Below are 24,173 nucleotides of genomic sequence, written 5' to 3' on the forward strand. Positions count from 1 at the left end.
CCATACATACTCTGCATTATTTCTAAGGCCTGAAGTCCTACTTCTTCCTACTGGATTTCTCCCTATTCTTTAAAGTCCAGTTCAGAGGCCTTCCCTGTGAAATCTTTACTGATCATCTGAGTAGCAATGAGGTTTCTGTTCTCACACAGGCAGCTAGGTGGGGCAGAAGATAAGAGAGCTGAGCTTGTTGGGTGACAGGAAAGCCCAGGTTTAGATTCTGCTTTGGATACTTGCTAGTTGGGTAGCTCTAGGCAAAACACTTAACCCTTGCCTGCCTCAGTTTCCTCAACTATAAAATGGCACCTGTTGTCGGGTTTAAACGAGATGGTATTTGTCAAGTGACTGGTACATAGTAGGTGCTTAATAAATACTTCTTCCCTTCACACCTCAAATCATTGGATCATGGACTTAAATCTGGAAGGGACCTCAGAAGCTTCCTAGATTAATTTTCTTATTTTACAAAAGAGAAAACTGAGGCTAACAGCAGGGAGAGGGGGGTTAGAATAGGACAGACATGTTAAATGATTTGGCCAAAATCACAAGGGTAGTAAGTGTCAGAAGTACTAGAACCCAGATTTTCTGATGGTGGAGCAAGTATCCTTATTACTGTATCACCCTGCTTTTGTGCATGTGTGTATACATATCATGTATGTGTGTATATATGTGTGTGTATAAATTATGAATATCTATAAATAGTTGCAATGTATATGTATATACATATTCACATACACATACATACATATACAAATACATATATATATATGGAAAGAGAGAGAGAGGAACTGTGACTATTTGTGGATATCACTAATTGTTCCCTCTCCCGTTTTAAGTAAACTTGGGGCCTACTTCCCACAGTGCCTCCCGTGATAGCTTTGCGGGTCCTATCGATGCACTTCCTAATTGAGTTGGATTGAAATGAGCTGATTGAATAGCAGGTAGGTGAAGTTACTCCTAGTTCCACTGCATCAGTGACAACAAGTAGCCATCACAAATGGTACCAGAAGCAGCGTCCATCAATGCCTTGGAATGCTAGGATTCGAGTACTTTTGCACGGGAAACAACCTCTTCTCTAGGACAGACCAATAGTCAGGCCCCAGAAGGGACAGTCAGAGATGTCAAAACCTACATTCTTGTGCTTCATCAGCCTCTTCATCTGCAAGCTCCTGCTGAAGATGGAATGGCTTTCGACGCCTGATTTCCTCCAGCATGTCCTCTGCTAATGCAAGCTTTTCAGAGATTTCTTCTGGGCTGAGGTCCTGCTGAACTCCATAATATAGCATCTTGCGGTTGATCTCTGAAAGAAAGAACAGATGTCTGTTTTGAGCATAGAGAAAAGCAGCAGGGAAAGCCTGTCTAGTTATTTTTAAATGGTGCTGTAAGTGTGCCAAAAGACGTCTGGGATTGTCAGTGATGGCCAGAACCCATGGATAGTAGTGTGATGAGAGCTTGATCCTGCGCTAGTGCCTTTGTCAGGGGTATCCATACAGCAAATCACACATTTGGGGAAGGAGCCCAGCGAGTGAAACTCATATGTGACTATGAAACCCCTTTATAACATTACTTGACAAGGAGTCATCCAGGCTGAGTGTGAAGACTTCTAAAAGTGAGGACTAAATCACCTCTTTGGGCTGCCTATTCTAGTATCATCATTGCCCATGTGCATATTAAACAGGAGACAGCCTGTCTACTTATCAAAATAATAGAATAAAAGTGGACCCGCTATGGGCCAGGGATAGAAAGAATCAAAACAGAGTTAGCTGCTCTTTCCAGATTCAGGCATGGTATTTCTTGTTTGCAATGGAAGGAATGAAAAATTTGCATGGTGTCTACCTACTGTTTTTCTGCAGTGGGCCAAAACTGCTAATATTTAAGATAGACTAATCAGCCAGTGCTAATCAGTGCTTTCTGTGAAATACAAATATATGGAAAAATATTCTGATGGGCCGTGTGTAATTTATGCGATGTCTCTCCACACTCCAATGTAGCCTCTATTCAATTGCCAAATTGATATTTCTGAAGTATAGCTCTGATCTCCCTTTTTTACTCCTCTGCTGAAGAAGCTTTCAGAGCTTCCCTTTGCCTTTAGGATAAAATATAAACTTCTCTGTTTGGAATATAAAGGCCTTCACAATCTGACTGGCAGCAGAGTAGACAGAGTCCTAGGTCTGCAGTCCAGAGGCCCTGAATTCAAATGTGGCCTTAGATAATTACTACCTCTGTGACCCCGGGCAAGTCATTTAGCCTCAGTTTGCCTGTTTCTTTTTCTATAGAATGGGGACAATAATAGTGTCTACCTCCTAGGGTTGTTTTGGGGGTCAAATGAGATATATTTGTAATGTGTTTGGCGCAGTGCCTGGCACATAGAAATGTTATACTATACGATACTATATATATAATAATATATATACTATTTTTCTATTGTACTCAAAGCTATCATCATACTGGCCTACTTGCTCTTCTCTATACATATTTCATTTCCCACCTTTGGGTCTTTGCATAGGCTGTCCCTCATGCCTAAATGCCTTCCCTCCTCACTTATGCCTCTTGGAACTCTTTCTACACGCAACTCTGTTTTAGTGCCATTTCCATTAAGAAACATTCCCTGATTACCCTAGTTGTCAGTACTACCTTTCAAAATTGTGTGTATACTTTATACTGATGTGTGAATTCTTTATTTCTTTCTAGTAGATTGTAGAGAAAAATATTTTTCAACTGTGGGGTTGGGTTAGAATGCTTCTAAGGCACCTTGATGCAGCTAGAGAGTACACTTAGATGAGTTTAGAATCAGTCAGTAGTCAGCAATCATTCATTAAATATCTATTGTGTGCCAGGCAACTGCTTTAAGTGCTAAGGAAGACCTGAGTTTATATCTTGCCTCCAATACATATTGACTCTGGGAAAGTCACTTAATTCCTCTTAACCTAAGTTTTCTCATGTGTAAAATGAAATAATTAGCCTCAAAGATTCTTTCCAGTTTTAGATTTATGATCCTTCCAGTTCTGACATTCTGAGTGATTTGAATTGCCTCTGAGAGACCTGGAGTCTTGGTAAAATGTTTCAGAACCCTAGAATGCTTGAGCAGAAAAAGGCCTGAAAAGGTCATTTAGTCCAACTCTCTCATTTTTACAGATGAGAAAACCAAAGCATTACAAAGATTAAATAACTTTATCAGGGTCACATAGATGGTTAATGTCAGACTTAGGCTTATTGACTCCCCAACCAGACCCTCTGATCAGTACATCATGCTCTATGATTGCCACATCTTTCTAGGATAGCTACCAGGGAAAGTTATTCTACCTTCAACACATAAATAAAAAGGTCCCTGGGCCTTATTATGATTGATGTGGTTGGTGAGGGGTGATGGGTAAACAAACACTGCAGTCCCATAAATCAGGCTTAGATCAGGAAACTGGGCTGGATGTGAATAACAGCTCACATGTCCCCATCAGTTATTTTATAGACTGTTAGTCACAAGGAATGTCACTACGGATGCCATAAAGCATTCATATATACTGGAGGAGGGGAAGAAAAATAGAAGAAGAGGCTATTGCTGCAAGAATGGTGGCTGAGAAAGCTATGAGGATGTAAGGAAATGCGGGACCAGATAAAGTTTATACCATCACTGAAATTAATATTTGAAACACCCACAATTGGGAGCAAATGTTGCCTAAGAAAGAATGTTGTTCAGTTGTGTCTGACTCTTTATGACACCCTTTGGGGTTTTCTTCACAAAGACACTGGAGTGGTTTGCCATTTCCTGCTCTAGCTCATTTTATAGATGAGGAAACTGAAGCAAACAGGGGTAAGTGACTTGCCTAGGGTTACACATAGGGTTTGAGGTTGGATTTGAACTCAGGTCTTCTTGAGACTCCAGATCTAGTGCTCTATCCATTGCTCTATCTAGCTACCCCCACTTGCCTCTGTTTATCTCACGCTATGCTCCTTCAACCCAACAATCAAGAAGTATTTTTAAGTCACTGTGCTTGGCATTGCATATATAAAGACCAAAATTGAACAACAACTTTTCTTAAGGAACATATGCATATTATACATGCACATCTATATGTTCTAATGAAAGGGACACCATATACACAAAGAAGTCTATGTAGAATAAATACGATTCTGGAAACAGTGAGAAAGGCTTCATTGGCAAGTGGGGTTTGAGCTGAGGTGTGAATGTTGTAAGGGATTCTAGGAAACGGGGGTGGAAGAAATGGGGGAGAGCCAGTTTGAAAGCATAGATATAGTTATATGTGAGGAATAGCATGAAGGCTCGTTTGCCTGAACACTAAAAGGGAGTAATATATTAGGATCCTAGAAAGGTAGATTGAGGTCAGGTTGATAAGAAAGAGATGAGTTTATATTTGAAACTCAAGGCAATAGGGAGTCAATGAAATTCATAGAGCAGGGATGTGACATAATCAGAAACTTTTACTTTAGGAGAATCACTTTTGCAATGTGTGGAAGACAGTTTGGAGAGAGGAGAGACTTGAGACAGGGAGATCAGGGACTATTGCAATAGTCTGAGTGATGAAGGCTTTCATTTAATCTATGCATGAATCAAACTACTAACCCCAAAACATCTTCCTTTTCTCTGCATTTTAAATAGATTATTAATTACTTTAAAACACTATGAAGAACAAAACCCACATGTTTTCTATATGAATGTAAAAGCCATAAGGATCAGGTAGATATTGCAAATAATTTTCATTTTTTTTAACACAATAGGCATCAAATGAAATGCAGCAAATGTTTTAACTGTAGCTTGATATATCCATTGGACTGAGATGTCCTTGGTATTTTAAAATAAAGAAAATAATCTACTACTGTTGTTTTCTTTACTTTCATTTGCTTTGAGATGTACTTTCTTTTTTCATCTATCTCTTTGTATAGGAAAAATAATAATCCTGGAGAATATGAAAACAACAATAAGCAGAAAACTACCTTTTTATCCCTAGCCCATACCATTATTCTTCCTTTGAGAACTTATAAAACCACATTTTCTGGCACTAACATGGGTGTGCTTTGGAAGTAAAAGAATGATTTCAGAGATTAATGGCATTTTAGAGTTGCAAGGTAATAATAATAATGGCTACCATTTATGTACTAATTACCATGTGCTAGGTCTGACAGCAAATGGCACCGTGGATAGAACTCTGAGTTTGGAAGAAGGAAGATTCATCTTCCTTAGTTCAATTCCAGCTTCAGACATTTACTAGCTGTGTGACCCTGGGCAAATCACTTACCCTATTTGCCTCAGTTTCATCATCTGCAAAATGAACTGCAACAGGATATAGCAAATCATTCTGTATCTTTGCCAAGAAAACCCCAAATGGAGTCACAAAGAGTCAGACGTGAATGAAACTATTGGGTAATAACAATGTGCAAGCTAAGTATTTTAAAATTCTTATCTCATTTGGTTCTCACAACAGCCCCATGAGGTCAGTGCTACTATTATCCCTATTTCACATTTGAGGATACTGAGGCAAACAAAGTGATTTGGCCAAGTCACACATTAGTAAGTGTCTGGGACCTTATTAGAATTCAGCACTTCCTGATTCTTGGTTCTTTGTCTACTTTGTCATCTAGCCTGCCTTAGTGACCATCTACCTTAATCCATGCATGAAAAAGAACTCTTGTTCTTGGTCGCTGATCTATTACTGAGAGGCAATTCCTACTGATACAGCAACTACTTATACAGATTGATGCCAAAGTGAGCAAAACTACCTGATGGGAGGGGAAGTGTCTATATCGCTTTATGCTACAGGTACTTTTTGCCAGATTTGGGAGACTTTGAAATTGTTGCATGTAGGATGGACTTGCCATAGCTCTACTCCTCAAGTCCATAAAATACTTGTAAATTATGACTCCAAACAAATTCTAGAGCAGCAGAGGCCACAAAACGACAGAATGAAAGAGATTTCCAGCCCAAGACAACTTGGAAGGTGTATAGGAAAGGTCTATTGCACCAGGTTCAGAGCAGACAGCAGCTCAGCCTTGGCTGCTCAGCCCAACAGGGACAGGACTGGAGCAGGCTTCAGGGTGTGGAATCATGGGCAGCAGAAGTGGTTTCCAGCTTTCTCAAACCACAAATGCCTAAGACATCTTCAAACATCAGTGAGAAAGCTCTTTCATCTGGATGAGAAGGGAATGTGATCTGGCCTGGCCTCAGGGTGGCAGGGGTCCCTGAGACAGCAGCATCCATTTTCAGAGCCCTTGGCCTAAATACCTTGGGGGAATCAAGTGACTGATCTAGGTCTCAATTCTGAGGGGTGACCCTCGGGTGAGGAGGAGTGTTGGAGTGGAGGAGCTGGTGGTGGCTTTGGAGAGGATGCTGGGCAGAAAAGCTTGTGGTTGCTGCCAGACCAGAGCACAGACCAGGAGAGGAGTAAACTCCTCTCCCTTGATTGTGCCACCTTGGAGGAACTGAGAACTTACAGGTGCCTAGAGTATACCCTCCACTTGACAAAGGACTCAAAAGTCAAGTAACTGGCTGGGAAAATGTTCAAAAAAAGGGAAAAAAATAAGACTATAGAAGGTTACTTTCTTGGTGAACAGGTATTTTCCTCCATCCTTTTGGATGAGGAAGAGCAAAGCATACATCAGAGGAAGCCATAAAAGTCAAGGCTTCTACATTCAAAACCTTCAAAATAAATATGCAATGGTCTCAGGCCATGGAATCAAGTAAGAGAGGTGGAGGAAAAACTGGGAAGAGAAATGACAGCAATGCAAGAAAATCATGAAAGTCAACAGCTTGCTAAAGGAGACCCCAAAAAATGCTGAAGAAAATAACACCTTTAAAAACAGAGTAACCAAAATGACAAAAGAGGTCCAAAAAGCCAATGAGGAGAAGAACACTTTAAAGAGCAGACTTAATCAAATGAAAAAGGAAGTTCAAAAACTCACTGAAGAAAATAATTCTTTAAAAATAAGAATGGAGCAGATGGAAGCTAATGACTTTACGAGAAACCAAGAAATTACAAAACAAAACCAAAAAAAAGAAAAAATTGAAGTCAATGTGAAATATCTCATTGGAAAAACAACTGACCTGGAAAATAGATCCAGGAGAGACAATTTAGAAATTTTGAGACTACCTGAAAGCCATAATCAAAAAAAGACTCTAGACATCATCTTTCATGAAATTATCAAGGAAAACTGCCCTGATATTCTAGAACCATAAGGTAAAATAAATATTGAAAGAATTCACCAATCACCTCCTGAAAGAGATCTGAAAAGAAAAACTCCTAGGAATATTGTAGCCAAATTCCAGAGTTCCCAGGTCAAGGAGAAAATATTGTAAGCAGTCAGAAAGAAACAATTTGAGTATTGTAGAAATACTATCAGGATAACATAAGATCTAACAGCTTTTACATTAAGGGATTGAAGGGCTTGGAATATGATATTCCAGAAGTCAAAGGAAATAGGATTAAAAACAAGAATTACCTACCCAGAAAAAGTGAGTATAATAATAACTTCAGGGGAAAAAAATGGTCATTCAATAAAATAGAGAACTTTCAAGCATTTTTGATGGAAAGACCAGAGCTGAATAGAAAATTTGACTTTCAAACATAAGAAACAAGAGAAGCATGAAAAGGTAAGCAGGAAAGAGAAATCATAAGGGACTTTACTAAAGTTGAATTGTTTACATTCTTACAGGAAAAGATAATATTTGTAACTCTTGAGACTTTTCTCAGTATTTGGGTGGTTGGAGGGATTATATACAAATAGACAGAGGGCATGGGGTGAGTTGAATAGGAAGGGATGATATCTAAAAAAATAAAATTAAGGGGTGAGAGAGGAATATATTGAGAGGAGAAAGGGAGAAATGGAATGTGGCAAATTATCTCTCATAAAAGCGGCAAGAAAAGCTTTTTGTCAATGGAGGGGAAAAGGGAGGGAGGTGAGAATGAAAAAGTGAAGTTTATTCTCTTCACATTTGGCTTAAGGAGGGAATAACATACTCAATTTGAACATACTCACTCAATTTGTTATGAAAATCTATCTTACACTACAGGAAAGTAGAGGAGAAGGGGACAAGTGGGGTGGGGAGATGATAGAAGGGAAGGCAAATGGGAGGAGGAAGTCATTAGAAGGGGAGGGACAAGGTCAAAAGAGAGAACAGAATAAATGGGGGGCAGGATAGGCTAGAGGGAAATATTGTCTTGCACAACATGACTATTATGGAAGTCTTTAGCAAAACCACACATATATAGCCCATATTGAATTGCTTATCTTCTCAGTGGGGATGGGTGGGGAGGGAGGAAGGGAGATAAGTTGGAACTCAAAGTTTTAGGAATGAATGTTGAGAATTGTTTTTGCAATGCAACTGGAAAATAAGAAATACAGGTAATGGGGTATAGAAATCTATCTCACCCTACAAGAAAAGAGAGAAGATGGGGATAGGGAATTGAGGGGTATGATAAAATGGGAGGGCAGTTTGGGGGAAGGGGTAATTAGAAGGCATGTATGCTGTCTTGGGGTGGGGGAAGGGGAGAGATGGGGAGAAAATTTGGAACTCAAAATCTTGTGGAAATGAATGTTGAAAATTAAAAATAAATAAATCAATTAAAAAAAAAGAAATTGTTGCATGCTTTTCCTCAAATGCCAACTATTCTGCTGAGAGCTTATGACAGTTTGCATTAACCAATTTCCTTCCATTGACTATAGGCAATGTCTTCTCTGTAGATACTGAAGGGGAACAGGCTGTACTTCTGTGACACTAAGGCATGCTATTTCCTCTCCTGGGGAAGTATTGTGGCACTCCATTTCTCTGAATTAACTGAAAAGCAGAATAATCTTAATGTTTTTTCCTGAAAATTATCAGCTATAAAATAAGGATAGAAACTCCAAAGGAATGAGATTTGAACTTGAGATATTGTTTGCTAGGTTGGACTTGGGTTAAGTGTTTAGATTTTCCTTCCTTTTCATTTACTGCCTAGAAATGGGACAGCTAGTAATTTCTGGGTGATGGGTGAAGCTACTTAGGTGCAGCTCTGAGAAGTTGGGAATGTGTAGGGTATTGTCTCATCTAAAACACTTTCTCCCATAACTTTATTGGCATTTTCCCAGTTGATTTACTGGATTCTTTCAATTTGGATTTTTCTATTTTTTCCCCTTCCTTTGTTTCTTTCCAGTGGAAAAAAGTAGAAATTTAATATAATTGCAAGATCCATGTGTTCTATTCGGCAATAGTTCAGTAGGAAGCTTCTGTATACGGTATAGGCTAAGGGGTCCAAGGGAAGAAACTTCCTGTCTGATTGTCAGCATTAGGTGTCAATATTGTAGACTTGTATAATTGATTTCTGCTTCTGCAAAGGGAAATTTTATATTTTGGATTAACTTTAAGAGATCTCTCAGCAGGAAAGATTAGTAGGGAAAAAGCCTTAGAATGGAAGAGATGCTGACATTCTAGTATATTGGAGCCAGAGGTGTACTGGAGCCCACTAGAACTGGGAAGTCAATTGCTAAATTTTCAGAGTAAGCATTTGAACCTCAGAAATCAGCAGACACTACAAGTTAAGGCTTAATTCATGGTTCTGTTGATTGTCTGGACTTAGGAAAGTGACGGAGAAAATACTAATGCAGATTACATTTAAAAGTGTGTCAGTGGGACATTTTCTTTTCCAGAGCTGATTGTTAAATATTTATCAACATACCCCTGCCCTGGCTCCATTATGGTCTTTTTTTAAAAAAAATTTTTCATCAAAGTATTGAATTAATTTTTTTTGTTAGGTGATACAATATCAGTACTGATACAGTAATATTCCACTGAAGCAAGTTTTGCTAAGTTAAACCAGGGGAGAATATATTTACCTTGGATCTTATCCCTCATGTTGTGGGCTTCTTCTACAAGCTGTGTTGCATAGTTAATGGTATCCATGGTTTCCTTCTGTACCAGCTGGCTTTTTTTTGAGGCTTGATTTTCCTACAAATAATCCATATAAACACAAGATTAAATTTGTGAGTCTGGACCTCCGTGTATATGTATGTGTGTGTGTGTGTGTATGTGTGTGTGTGTGTGTGTGTGTGTGTCTGTGATAAACGTTCACTTCCCTGGAAAACAGAAGTCCAGCATACAAAATGATCAGAGAAGATATACTTGAAGACTGATGTGATTACTAATTCTAGAATCAGGAAATGACTCAAAATGAGATCATATTTCTATGATTTCAGTAATATAAACTGAAGCCATTTCTAACCCTTTTTATTCTAGTGCTTTCCTCCCTTTCCCCTCTAATTTCCTAATTAATCTCTTTTTTCGCTTCGTTGTTCAGTTGTTTTTCAGCTGGGTCCTACTTTTTGTGACCCCTTTTAGGGATTTCTTAACAAAGTTACTGGACTGGTTTGCCATTTTCTTTTCCAACTCAATTTGTAGGTGAGAAATCAAGGCAAGCAAGGTTAAATAATTTGCCAAAGGTCACACAGCTAGTAAGTTTCTGAGGTTGGATTTGAACTCATGAAAATGAATCTTCCTGATTCTATCTAGTGTGCCACCTAGTGGCCCTGGATATCGCTTATTACAATATATTCGACTGTGAGCTCCTTAAGGGCAAGGACCATCTTTGACTAGTTTTTGTGTCTCCAGGTCTTAGCAGATGCCGGGCACATAGGTGCTTAATAAATGTTTATTGTCTCATTAATTGATGCTATTTTCCCCTTGAATTTATGTCATAACTCTTGGTTGTCTGACTTCTAATCTATCAGCCAGGTTTACAGATCAATATATTGAAGGAAAAGCTTAAAGTTCCAAAGAGAAGACTGCGATGAGGTGAAGCCAACTTACAGTGTTCCTGGGTAGATCAATCACCATTGTGACTGAATTACAGCAGAGATTTCAAGGATTGTGCTCATTGGGCTAAATACTGCTTTCAGTGCTTCATTTCAAATTTCTGTCAACATTGATGGTACTTGTGTACAAATAAGTACTCAAGCAGATTTGGCTCCTGGTGAATAGAGTTCTCTTCTGAACAGTCAATTCCTTCCCTACATTTGGGAACTTATGTTCAAGAGCTTCAAAATATTGTTTGTCAAAATCCAATGTGGGGTGTGTGTGTGTGTGTGTGTGTGTGTGTGTGTGTGTGTGTGTATGAGTGTATGTATTAGTAGCGGGGATGGGGATTAGGAAGCTGAGCTCAGGAAATGGAAATAGTTGAAGGCCTGAATATTACTTTATGTTTTGTGTACAATGTGTGCAGAAAGCATTCATTTCTGTTCCTATTAGAGACACTGAGTCTTTGAATATATTTGCAAAGGAGAAGGAAGTCTTCAGTCTGGCCTACCATTTACTTTGTTTTCTTGAATTTCTATGAAATACAGTTCTATTTCCTAATACTGAACAGGTTGCAGAACCTGAATGAGGTGCAAGATGAAATTATTGCCTTGGTATCCATAATAGCTAATATGTACATGAGAGACAGTGTGGTATAGTAGATAGATAGGTGACTTGGAAGTCAGGGAGACCTGGGTTCAAATCCTTCTGATGCATGCTTGGCTGTGTGACACTGTGTGAATCACTTAAACTCTCTAGCCAAATTTCTAAGACTCTAAATTGCTGAACTGCATTGGTAGGAGTTTCCTTATCTGGGAATTACCTATAACAAGGATGGGCAAACTACAGCCTGAGGGACAAATCAACCCACCATCAACTTTTATAGAGCTAAGAATGGTTTTTACATTTTAAAATACAAAGACCCCTGCCTTATACCAATGACACCACAGGTCTTATCTTATCTGTCTTATCCCCTAATATTTATAAAGTAAAGTTTGCAAAGTGTTTATATTTAGAGTTTCACAACCACCTTTGGAGGTGGATGTTATTATTATATCCATTTTACAGATGGGGAAACTGAGGGTCAGAGTCATGACATATCTTGCTCATAGTCACACAGCTAGGAAGTATCAAAGGAGGGAATTAGAATCCAGATGTCTCTCAACTTTCTCCAGTTCCATCCCTCTTTGCACTGTATCACATTGTCTTTCATTGAGAAAAAAGCTATAATCAACTGGTGTCAAGCGAAACAATGCACATGTTTTGTTGTGGAAATGGCAGAACGTTTTTTTTTTTGTCCCACTCAGATCTTCTTTGCCTCATTTGCATTGACAAAGCTTAATTCCTTCTGATTCAATAATTTGATTCAATTCAATAAACATTGATTAAATACCTACTACTGAAGGCATCGTGCCAAGTAATCTAGATACAAAAAGAGGCAAAAGACAATCCGTGCCCACAAGGAGCTTGTTGTGTTTGTCCTTCGTTCTCAAAGAAGGCCATGACATCAAGATGATGACAAGATTTGCACTTGACTTTGATTTGAGTGAGGGAGGACTGAGTGAGGTCACCAATCTCACTTTCTTCTCCTGAGCCATCTGGGTCCACTGGCCTGATATTCATCAGGATGGCTGATGTGAGATCAGGATGCAATGTGAGACCTTGGCCATTTTAGGCTAAGTTCTTATCAGATTCTCACTTTGGATGAGATATATCCATTCAAAGAATAGGTCTCTTTACGTAGGTACTCAAGGGATGGCCTCTTTTAATAAAAGAAAAAAATAACCAAAAAATCAAATTGGGTGGTGGGGAAGGCCCTCAGGGTTCCTGGGTAAAAGAGAAACAGTTAACATTTAGTGATTACATTCACTCTGTGCTAGATGGACAGGGAACTGGTGTGCAGTCTATGATCTAATGGGGTGGCAAAACTGAGACATCCAGGGACACGAAGGGAGGAGAAGCCTCAAAGCAAATGATGCCTGAAGATTTTACATTGAGTCCATTAGGTCATTCACTGTTAATTTAGAATCAAAGCTCACACTTGGACAGAGTCTTATATTTTATGAAATGCTTTCCCTCAACCACCTTTTGAGGGTAGGTTGGTAATGAAATATTATTATCATAACTTTAAAATGCCAGGAAACTTTCTTAGAGAAGTTAAATGACTTGCTTAAGGTCACGTGGCTAGCAAGTCCTAGAACTAGCATTTGAACCCAAGGCTTTTGCTTCTAAATCCAGGGCTTTTCCCATGAGATTGTGCATGCTTAGGATGCAGAGAAGTTAAGTGATTTGTACAAGGTTACACTGGTAGTCAAGAATGTAAACATAGTATGAAACCTTTCCCAATGAAATGTTTCATTTTTTTTTTGTCTTTTAATCTAGCACTTAATACAGTGCCTGGGACGTAGTAAGCACTTACTAAATGCACATTTACTTGAACTAAATTGTTGTGACCTGGAAAGAGGTCCTCTGGTATGGATTTCATGAAAATGTGTCTTGTTTGTACAGAGAGTATCCTGTTCTGGAGTATTTTGGTTTTCCTTCTCTTATGAAGAAGCTACTTTGTTTAACCTAATATATTTGATGAAGTCATTCTTTCTGTCTTTATTTTCTTGTGGATGCTTGTCGTAGTTCCTATTCTTAGGAAGGTTTTTCCTCCCAATACTGAAATAAAAGTGCTAAATTTTGCCTTCAGATTGACTTTTCTTCTAACCAGTTCCATTTTAAATATTAATTTAAATTACAGAAATTTTTGACTGCAGTGTGAATTTGCCTCAGTTTGGAAGGTACACTGTCTACTTTCTTGGTTTGTAACATCCTTTCGTGGAGAATGCTCCATCCCTATCATTACTGAATTATGCATCTTTAATTTTCTCATTTGATTCCAAATGAAATGTTAAAAATGACTGCAGTAATACAAGGCTTACATACAAGCAAACATTTTCATTTAGAAAAGCACAAGAGGGCACTGCAACCTCTTTTTTCATTAGTTAAGCATCAGTAGAAGAAAAAATTATACTCATCTCTCACAACACAGTATCTAAGAACAACAGATTTGCATTTACCTGAAAGGTGTAATTATTGGATACAATGTGTAGAGATGGTTTATTTTAGTTGCCTTTGCTTTCTCGGTCATTTCTTGATGATCGGGTTGCAATACTCAAGGTAAGGAAGAAGATTATAATAGAGCACTTAGCTACTTTTAATGAGTTCACAACACCAGGCATGGATAAACTAGCATTCTACAATTCTGAAAGAAGTGGTACATGTGATTGCTGAGCCATTGTCAGTAAGCTTTGAAAGACTGAAGAGACTGGGACAAATGATGCAGGAATGGAGTAAGGCAAATGTTCAGATTTTTTTTTTTTTAAAGAGAAGATAATAGAGTGCTATTGATCAATGAGCTTGACTTCAGTACTTGGCAACATTCTAGGCTTGTTATTAAAGGGATAGCTAGCAAATACCTTGAAAGTAATTGGTCACCCTAAAGGATTACCACAACTTCATTAAGAATAGGCCACTAGTGTTTTTTGGGACTCAGTCATTAGTTTGGCAGGTGAGTTGAATACTGTTGGTATAGCTAGATTTCAAACTATTTTTGTGAGAAAGATGAAGAGGTATGGATTAGATATTAGATATATGGATTCAGCACTGGTTGAATGGCTAGACCCAAAAAGTAGTCATTAATATTTTGGTATCAACTTGGATAGAGGTTGGAGGCAGAGTGACATTTAACATATTCCATCAATGATTTGCCTCAAGGAACGGATGACAAGTTAATTAAGTTTTCAGGTGATAAAAAGATGGGAGAGGTAACTGACTGAGTGAGAATCAAGATTCAAAAAGATCTGGATGGGCCAGAACACTTGGCTAAATGAATTGTTTGTTTTTTGTTCTTGAAGAAGACCAATGACATCACAAGGGTGACATCTGGACTTGCTGGTGAATTGGATTTAAGTGAGGCAGAACTATGCAAAGGTGTCAGTATCACTCTTTCCTCCAGAGTCATCAAAAGTCAAAAGTCAAGACAATTGGAGGTGACCATGCTAATTGAATAAGATGAAACTTAATAGTAATAAATAAAATATCATGGGATGATAGAATAATAGATCTAGGCCACAGTGACTACCTAGTTCAATTCCCTCATTTTATAGATGAAAAACTACAGTCTTGAGAGATTAACTGGGTTACCTAAGGTTACACTGGTAGTTGTATCAGAGGGAGGATTTGAACCCAGGTACTATGACTTCTTAGCTAATGCTTTTTCCACCTTCAGCAGCTAGATGATGAAGTAGATAGAGCACCAGGCCTGGAGTCAGGAAGACCTAAGTTCAAATCTGTCCTCAGATACTTGCTAGCTGTGTGACACTGAACAAGTCACTTAATCCTTTTTGCCTCAGTTTCCTCATCTGTAAAATGAGCTGGAGAAGGAAATGACAAATAATTCTAATATCTTTGCCAAGAAAACCCCAGGTTAGGGTCATGAAGAGTTGGACACAACTGAAATAACTGAACAACAATAATACAAGTACAAAGTCAGGAAGACATAACTAGGCAGCAGTTTGTCTAAAATGGTCTATGAGTCTTGAGAGATCTGCTCAACATTGTAATATGGGAACTCCAAAAGCCAGAACTAGGGGAAAGAAGGATAAATTGTACCCTGTCCTGGTCAGTCTACATATGGAGTACTAGATTCCCTTTTGGGTATGACATTTAAGGAAGGGCATTAATGGGAAAAGGAAGTCCATTAGGGTAATGAAGAACGTCAGGATCATGCTTCTGAAGGTTGAAGGACTTGGGAATATTTAACCTGGAGGAAAACATGATAGTTGTCTTTAAGTATCTGAAAAAAAAAATAGGGATTGTCTGAAAAAGAGATTAGGAAGACAAGAGAACAGAATCATATATTTACAACTGGAGGGGCTCTTAGAAGTCATCTATTCCAAAATGTCTTCATTTTGCAGATGAGGAAATTGAGACCCAGAATGTTTAAGCTCATACAGTGAGTAGCAGATGAAGGATCTGAACCTAAGTCCTTATTCTAAATCTGGCATTCTTTCAATTACATCTTATTGATTTGATTTTGGTCCCAAAACCAAGAAGCAATTGCAAAAAGGCAAATTCAGTAACAATGACTAGTAATTGGGGGGGAGAAGAAAGCAAATTGGTTTAACACAAAGGAAAAAAAAAGTCTAACAATGATAGCTTTCCATATATGTAATGAGCTACTTTGGAAGGTTTTTCATTTCCTGTAGACCTTCAAGCACAATTTGGGATGACCATTGGTTGGCCTCTGAGAGCACATCTAATGGAGAGTCTATGATGCTGAAATATACAAGTGTTTTGCTTTATGAAAGCCTGATGTTAAAAAAATCCAGAATTTTAACTGTAAAAGCAGATGTGATTATTTACATTCCAAAAGGGGCATCTTCTTTTATAAAGGATGAGATATACCAAAATGCCAGATTTCCCCAATGTGCATGAAATATAATAATTCAAACATTAAATTATTGAAATTTTTAGTAAAATTACATAAAGCAAGCATATGACTCTCTCTATCCTATTTAGCATTCAAGGTTAATGAATTTAAGGGGAAGGACCATCAGATGCTTGAATAGCCCAATTCACCAGGAGAGGTCAATAAGATAGTGAATGACCCCAAAGGAACAAACTGCTTACCCACCTTTGTACTCAGCCACTCATCGCATAAGACCCAAAAGAAGTATGGGAAATATAACCAAACTGTAACATTGAGCCAGGAAGACCTATTCAACAGGAGAGGTTATATCTCCTACCTGAATGTGACAAATCTTGGAGTCAAGGCTCTGAGGGATTCAAAGATAAGAGGTTTCTGCTAATTCTAGGCCAAAGGTTATTTCTTTTGCTGAAAAGAATACTGTAACCCTGTGGGCAAGCTCAGCTTCATGCAACTTTGTTTGACCTAGCCATGCAGTAGACATCTGATGGAGAGCAAGGAGATTAAATCAGTCAATGTGTAAAAAAATTAATTCAGACTATTCTTTGGAAGGACAAATACTGAAACTGAAACTTAAATACTTTGCCCCATAGTGAGAAGACAGGACTCATTGGAAAAGATCCTGATGGAAAAGACTGAAGGCAGAAGGAAAAGGAGATGGACTGATAGTATATGGAAGCTGCAAACATGAGCTTGGACAGACTTTGGGAGAGAGCAGAGGAGAGAAGGGCCTGATGTGCTATGATCCATGAAGTCACAAAGAGTTGGACATGACTGAATAACAGAACAGCAAAAACAATAGATAAACTCCTTTATCCAGGCCAGATTAAACCAGAAAACAGAATGAATCTCATGGCAAACTTTGTGAGGCCCCCTGGAGAAAGAAAGCACAATAAGACCCTGTAGTTCTGGAGTTGTGTGCTGTCTTGGCTACATGTATGCCCCACTATCCTTGAACCACAAACTTATGTTCACTCTTTCACCCAGGATTCCGTGTGTATTTGCAGGAGACGGTGTTTTGGCCTTTGGGAAAATGTTTTCTAAGTACTGTTATTATTATGCCACTTACGAATAATTGTTTTTGTTTCCAACTAACTGTGTCTACTGGTTGATTGGTGAACACACTGGTGAGATCTGGTATGCTGCAGTGATAGGAGGATAGCTATCCACATATAGGATTACTCTCAGAACCTTCAGTGTGGCAGCAGCAACCTCTTTGGGATAACAACTTGTCGGTACAAGAATGAGTTGGAGAAGTGGGCCCAGGGGATTCATTACACAAATATTCCTATAACTTGAAAATTTTAAATATATTATTTTAAAGGGATAAGAAATTTAACAACAGGGACATGACTCACATTACCAGTGTACTTTTTGGGAATCATTCTATGGAACTGTAAAACCCTTCTTAAGCCAGCATAGCATCTCTCTGTCTCTGTCTCTCTGTCTCTCTCTCTTTCTGCCATATTATATTCCAAGAACATTTTTCAGAGACAAATAAGGTATTTATCATATGCTGATATCCTTTGCCAAATTCTCATAGATGTATAGCTGGGGTGAACGTGTTAAGATAGTTCTTTAAAAAAAAGTAGATGCCTATGGCAAAGGGATTCTCTGCCTTTATTTAAATCCAAATGTCAGTTATTTTCCTTGGATAATCCTTCTCCAGTGAAACTTTCTTTAAATGCATCTAAAAATGTCAAGGGATTCCACAGACTCCTAGGGGTTTAAAAGAGTTTTCAGTGAAGAACATTTAGGTGATGTTGCACAAGTTACTTAAAGCCCAGTATCTCAGTTCCCTCATCTGTAAAATGAGTGGATTGAACTACTTGGAGAATGAGGTCCTTTCTAAATATAAACCTATCATCTCTTCTAGCTCCTGATGTTTAGTCTAAACAGCATGTACCTTTAAATTTTCTGTTGATACTAGTTGAGCTTTTCATTATGAATCAATGCCTCTCAAATGATTAAATTTTGGAATATCTATTTTTTTCCTTCCTTCCTTCCTTCCTTCCTTCCTTCCTTCCTTCCTTCCTTCCTTCCTTCCTTCCTTCCTTCCATCCTTTTCTTCTCTCTCTCTCATTCAGTTGTTTAAATATTGTCTTCCCATTAGAATGAAAGTTCTTTGAAGGGAGAAACAATTCTTGAATTTACATTCACAGCAATTAGCACAGGGCCTGGAATACAGTAAGTACTTAATAAATGGTTGTTGTCCTTTGTTCTTGAAGAGGACCAAAATGACATCACCATGATAAATTCAAGTTTCATTGGGTCCAACTGTGGCTGATCAAACCAATATGAGTTCAGAATGCTCTACCACAAATTGGGTACAAATAGTGCATGTGAACATTTGGGGTGGATACTCCAGATTCGTACATCCTACATTTACTTTGTGCTGTCTTAATTCTGTTTTGCTCATAAAGCACAGCACCCTTTCTGAGGTGGGCATGCCATGTTGAGTGGTCCTGTGCCAGTATCTCCCATGTCACAGAATCAAATCCAAAGTTCTTGAAAGAGAACTTGAGAATGTCCTTGGATAGTTTCTTCTGACCACCATTTGATTGCATGCCCCATGTGAGCTCTCCATAAAATAGTCTTTCTGATAAGCATACATTTTGCATTGAACAATGTGGCCAGCCCATTGGAGTTGCACTCTCTGAAGCATAGTTTGAATGAATGCTTGGCAGTTTAGTTCCAGCAAGGACCTCAGTGTCAGGTACCTTATCCTGCCAGGTGATCTTCAGAATCTTCCTAAGACAGTTCAAATGGAAGTGATTCAGTTTCCTGGCATGACTCTAGTAGACTGTCCATATTTCACAGGCATACAACGAGGTCAGCACAACAGCTCTGTAGACCTTCAGTTTGGTAGTCAGTTTAATATCTCTTCTCTCCATACTTTTCTTCAGAGTCTCTCAAACACTGAGATAGCTCTGGCAATATGTGTGTCAACCTCATTGTCAATGTGTACATCCCTGGAAAATACACTACTAAGGTAAGTGAATTTTTCCACAGCATTCAAAACTTCTCCATTTGTTGTAACTGAAGTTTCCATGTATGGATGGTGTGGTGGTGGCTGATGGATCACCTGTGTTTTCTTGGTGTTAATTATTAGGTCAAAATTAGCACAGGCAGCAGAGAATTGATCCATACTTTGTTGCATCTCAGCTTCAGAGCTGCACTGAGTGCATAATCATCTGCAAACAGAAAATCATGCACCAATACTCGCTCCACTTTGGTCTTGGCTTGTAGCCTTTTGAAATTGAAGAACTTACCATCAGTACAGTAGCTGACCTTGATCAAGGTCAAGGCTTAATAAATGCTTGTTGACTGACTGACTAATATTCCCCAGGCAAAAGCGTTTTCTCTCTCATCAAATCTTCTTCAAGCACTTTATCTACAGCTCCATCATGCCCTACGGTAGCACCCTATGGTAAAAGACTATAGTGATGTGTGAACATGTTGAATCCCCTCACCTGGCAGTAAATTCTTTGAGGTTAAGGACTTTGTTATTTTTATATTCCCAACCCCTGGAATAGTTCCTTGTATGTAGAAGGAGCTTAACACATGATAAATTTAAGTTAGGACCTTATTCTCTACATGTGGAAAATATATTCTGAATCTTAGCTTCTTCATCTGGAAAATAAGGGGCCTGGACAAGATGATTTCTAAAATACCTTCCAATACTAAATCCAACATTCCTCTAGTCGAGGTTGGCCACCACATGATAAAAGATTTTGACCACAGAAACTCATGAAAACAATTTACTAGGGCATTTAGGAGTTGGGGATGTGCTAGTAGAACGAATGCTCACACTGGCAAAATCATGGAACTTTAAAAGAAAAAAGGAAAAGGTTTAAGCTGCTGGATGTGATATTTTTGGGAAAATTTCATCTTTCCTATAAGCTCAGACCCATTTGGGAAGCTCCTAGCTATAACATGAAGTAAAGGAATAATAAAGAGAGCTGTATTCCGTGAAGAAATGACTGGATCTCTATTTTGGTCTTCCACTCCATTAATTTCACAACCCTTCAAATACCACTAGAGAGGAAAGTTTTTGCTTGTGCAAGCTGTCTGGGAGCCATCATTCTAAATTTATGTATTTGGGCTTACTTTCCCAAGTGGTGGAAGAGATATTTGGTTTGCAAATCCTAAATCAGGATCTCCCTCTCTATAAGGCAAACACCAACAGAAAATCCCAACTAATTTTCAAGGAAGCAATCAAAACTTTTAATTCTGAACTGTTGCTTCTGAAAGTAGCAGGTTCTTGAAAGGACCAATTAGTGCAATTTGCATTTTGGGGAAGTATGCTCCTAATGAGATCAGCATTTCAAATGTTAAAAAACAAGTTATAGTCTTTAAAATCTTGATTTATAGAAAAATGATAAGATGGTACTTTCAATTCTAGCTTAAAACCTTACAAAGTGTAAAAACAAGTCTGGTTCACCATCCCACCCCACCCCACCCCCATTACTGAAATTGAATGACTTAAAAACCAACCAACCAACCAACTAACCTTGTAGTCTATCCGCTCTGACTCTTTTCATTGTCATTTTCTTAAGGCAAAACAAAGTAGCATTTAAAATACAAATTCAAAATTACGATTTTTTAAAAAAATCAATCTACATATCATTTATATTTTTATCTTCCCTATAGCACACTCTTTGTATGTGAAATGTTAACAGTGAAATGTTAAACTGGTCAGTAGCAATTCTATCCCAGAAAAATCTGCATTGGACTCAACCATTTTTATTGATATCACCTTTTCTTAGTAACCTCACTTAGCCCTCCCTTCTGATCACTGGAATAAGGGAACAGGAGCATAAGCAGCAAAGATACTACTCATTTCTCCACAAGCAAGTTTCTAAAAGACCAAGCAACAAGAGAAGATAAATGAGAGAATTTCTCATGGTTGACTCTAATTAATTTTAAAATATTTGGGCTACTGCTCATTTTCAAACCTGAGTTAAAGATTATTTTTCTTTTGGTCTAGAGCTGTGAGTCCATTTAAAGAATAATAACATAAATTGTTGCATTTACCCAGATTTTGGTCTATCTCTGAAAGTGATTCCAATCCAGATGAACACATACCTTTTCAGCTAGTTCCTCCAAATCAGATAGAAGACCCTTCGTTGTATTCTCAGCATCACTGATTTGTAGTTTTCTTAGGAGGTATTGGTTTTCTCTTTCTGAAACTTTTGCCTGTGGGGGAAAAATGTGTTTTGAAAGATTTCATTCAACTCATGCATCAGTTTTTCTGAAATATTCATAAAGCAATGTTCTTATAAGACTGATTAGAGTAAGTGGAGGTACCAAATTCACTCCTGCTAGTACAAAAGTTGGAGAATTGCAGGGTAGGAGGTCATCCTGGGAATCTGCTTCCAGGATCAAGGGAAAATGGAGTTTATAAATTCATCTCTCCCTAGTTTATCATAAAGGAAATAATTCTCTAAGACAGATTCAGATCTAATGCTACTATGATTTGATCCTTTCCTCTTCTGTCTTCTAGGGTCTTAGCTTATAATAGTTATCTATTCCATGTTGCAGGGGTTAGGGGAGCTGTGGTGACATGATCTGGAAAAGCCACATAAAATTTTTGGCCCTCTCCATATCAGAGAAGTCTGAATTTTTTCTTTTTCTTTTTCTTTTATAGGGTGTTTACAGCACCTTATTGTAAAATTTGGACTAATATAGGCATATCTTATTCATCTCTGAGTTTCTAAACTTTTTCTGTCATATGATAGCTTTTGTGTATTGTTTGTCCATAAAATTACCCCCAAATTACCATTTACAGTAATTTCTTATGCCTACCTGCAATATATTGAAACCATTTTGGGGAAAGTCATAATGTGGAAGGTATAACTGTATAGTATCATCTAGGAATTGTTGTATTGGACTCAGAGTTCAGGTTAAGGCTCTGGCAACATCAAGTGTTAGCTAATCGATAAAACAAGATATAATGACCCTATTGAAATTGTAGTATAATCAAAGGAGAAATTAAAGGGCATAGGCACTACCTCTAATGAGGGTAAATCAATTTTCTCTATGAACTCTAGTTAACTCACCTGTAAAATGAGGGGGGCTTCTCATCTCAGTGGGTAACCATGGAAACTGAGGTCAATTTAAACTCTACTAAGATAATCCCTTTATTGAAGTTGCTTAATTGGAACTCCTTAAGGAGAAAAAATTGAAAGGAAAATTTTCTCTTGTCTTGACTAGTCATATTTGCAGCTCCTAACCACTTTCCTTATACCTTTTGTCACTGTGAGCAGCCCAAGGTATATGAAGCTGATCAAGTGGAAAGACCATGTTGGAAGATCTGTTTTCAATCCTCAGTCTCAGGGGTATGCTGGCAAATGTTTAACAACTAGCTCTCCAAAAAAAAGTACCTAATATACTTAAGTTTAATTTACATTATCAACATTTTCTCCATCACATTCTTATGTCTAATTAAAAAATATATGATACAATAAGTCCTTATTTGTAGTATATGCTGATTTCTGAAGTATAAATGTTCACACTGGAAATTTAACAACTCTATAAACTTGCTTCAGTACCACCCCTGCTTAGCTCTAGCACTCTCTAGTTGACCTTGACCAAGTCATTTCCCTCTCTGGGAACCAATTTCCTTCTTTAGAAAATGAGGATTATATTAGCTGATCTGTGAAGTTCCTTCCCACTCTAAATCCCATGGACCTAGTGCATACCTATGCATACAATCTGTTTTGCATGACTTTCCTGGCCAGCTAAGCTCTGAGAAATCAGAATGAGACTAAGTGGTTTTGATAGGATTTATCTTACAAGACTAAAATGGAAATATAGCCAAAGACCCATAATCACAACATACCTTAAGGTGGTAAATAGTGGAATTGATTTCATTTACATGCCGATGAGCAGCTACTCCAGATGACACACTCAACAAATTTGATTTGCTTTCATCGATAGCAAGAGCTGCTAATCGTAGGTCATCAGTCAAATCCCAGATACATTTGTCACAGCCTGGTGATAAAATGGGAAAATGCCATTTTCTCGCACTATGCAATTGAAAATTGAAAGCATTCTGACTTTGCTAGGTCATGCATCATGCACCTATATTTTCTTGACTGCTATTGCTCTCATTAAAAAAAAAAAATCCGGAGTAGATTTCTATCTTTCTCATTGAAATTGGTCCTGATCTCCATGGCCAACCCATTTACATGGTACATATCTTCTATGCACATAGTTGTTTGCATCTCTCCTTCACATTAGAATGTAAAGTTTTGTGTTTCTTTGTATCCTTGGTATTTAATATAATGAGTGGCACATAGTAGGAGTATAATAAATGCCTACTGATGATGATGAGGATGATGAGAAGGATGTAGGGCCCACATAAAAATGAAGAAAATCAGCTTATTTTAGGCAGTTCCTCCTGGCAAATATTTTTAGATGAGTGCAATAAGATTAAAATGAACTTTGGTGGCAAAAAGGAATCATAGAAAGGCAACATAAAGTTTGGGGGAGTATGTGGAAGAGGACAGGGACCCATTTCATTCAGTTTCTCTTGGCAATAAGTGGGTAGTTTTAGTGGGATTAAAATATATGTATATGATCTCTCAGAACTTTATTTTTTAATCATCAGTTGGTGGAACCACTCCCCCCATCTCATAAAGCCTCTCTGAATATCTGTTCAGCTATAAAGAGTGAAGGTGATTCTTTATATCCCTGAGTTGACTCTATTTGTCCCCCATACTTTTTAAAAAAAATTCTTCCTATCAATGATCATCTTCTTAGCAGAAAAGATCCATTAGGGCTTCACTTAAGAAACTCACTCCCTTTTCCTGAGAAAGAGGAAACTTTTACTTAGGATTGGGCCCAGGTAAAATTGTGTAGCAGGTGACGTTCTTCTTTCACAGAGTTACTCCTCACTTTATTCTACTGGTTGGTACCTAATTT

The 24,173-nt window shown here is 38.1% G+C and overlaps 1 protein-coding gene across 4 annotated transcripts in view; it reads right to left on the reverse strand.

Moving 5' to 3' along the window:
• Positions 1 to 24,173, reverse strand: part of LAMA4 (laminin subunit alpha 4) — a 200,191-nt gene that overhangs the window by 74,005 nt on the left and 102,013 nt on the right. For all 4 annotated transcript variants that reach the window (XM_072643068.1, XM_072643066.1, XM_072643067.1 and 1 more), the window contains 4 exons: positions 23,089 to 23,240; positions 21,333 to 21,443; positions 9,814 to 9,925; positions 1,127 to 1,294 (listed from right to left, as the gene is read on the reverse strand). In XM_072643068.1, coding sequence (XP_072499169.1) covers positions 1,127 to 1,294; positions 9,814 to 9,925; positions 21,333 to 21,443; positions 23,089 to 23,240 — 543 coding nt within the window. The remainder of the gene's footprint in view (positions 1 to 1,126; positions 1,295 to 9,813; positions 9,926 to 21,332; positions 21,444 to 23,088; positions 23,241 to 24,173) is intronic.

Source organism: Notamacropus eugenii, chromosome 2 (assembly GCF_028372415.1).
Source record: "Notamacropus eugenii isolate mMacEug1 chromosome 2, mMacEug1.pri_v2, whole genome shotgun sequence".
Classification (NCBI taxonomy): domain Eukaryota; kingdom Metazoa; phylum Chordata; class Mammalia; order Diprotodontia; family Macropodidae; genus Notamacropus; species Notamacropus eugenii.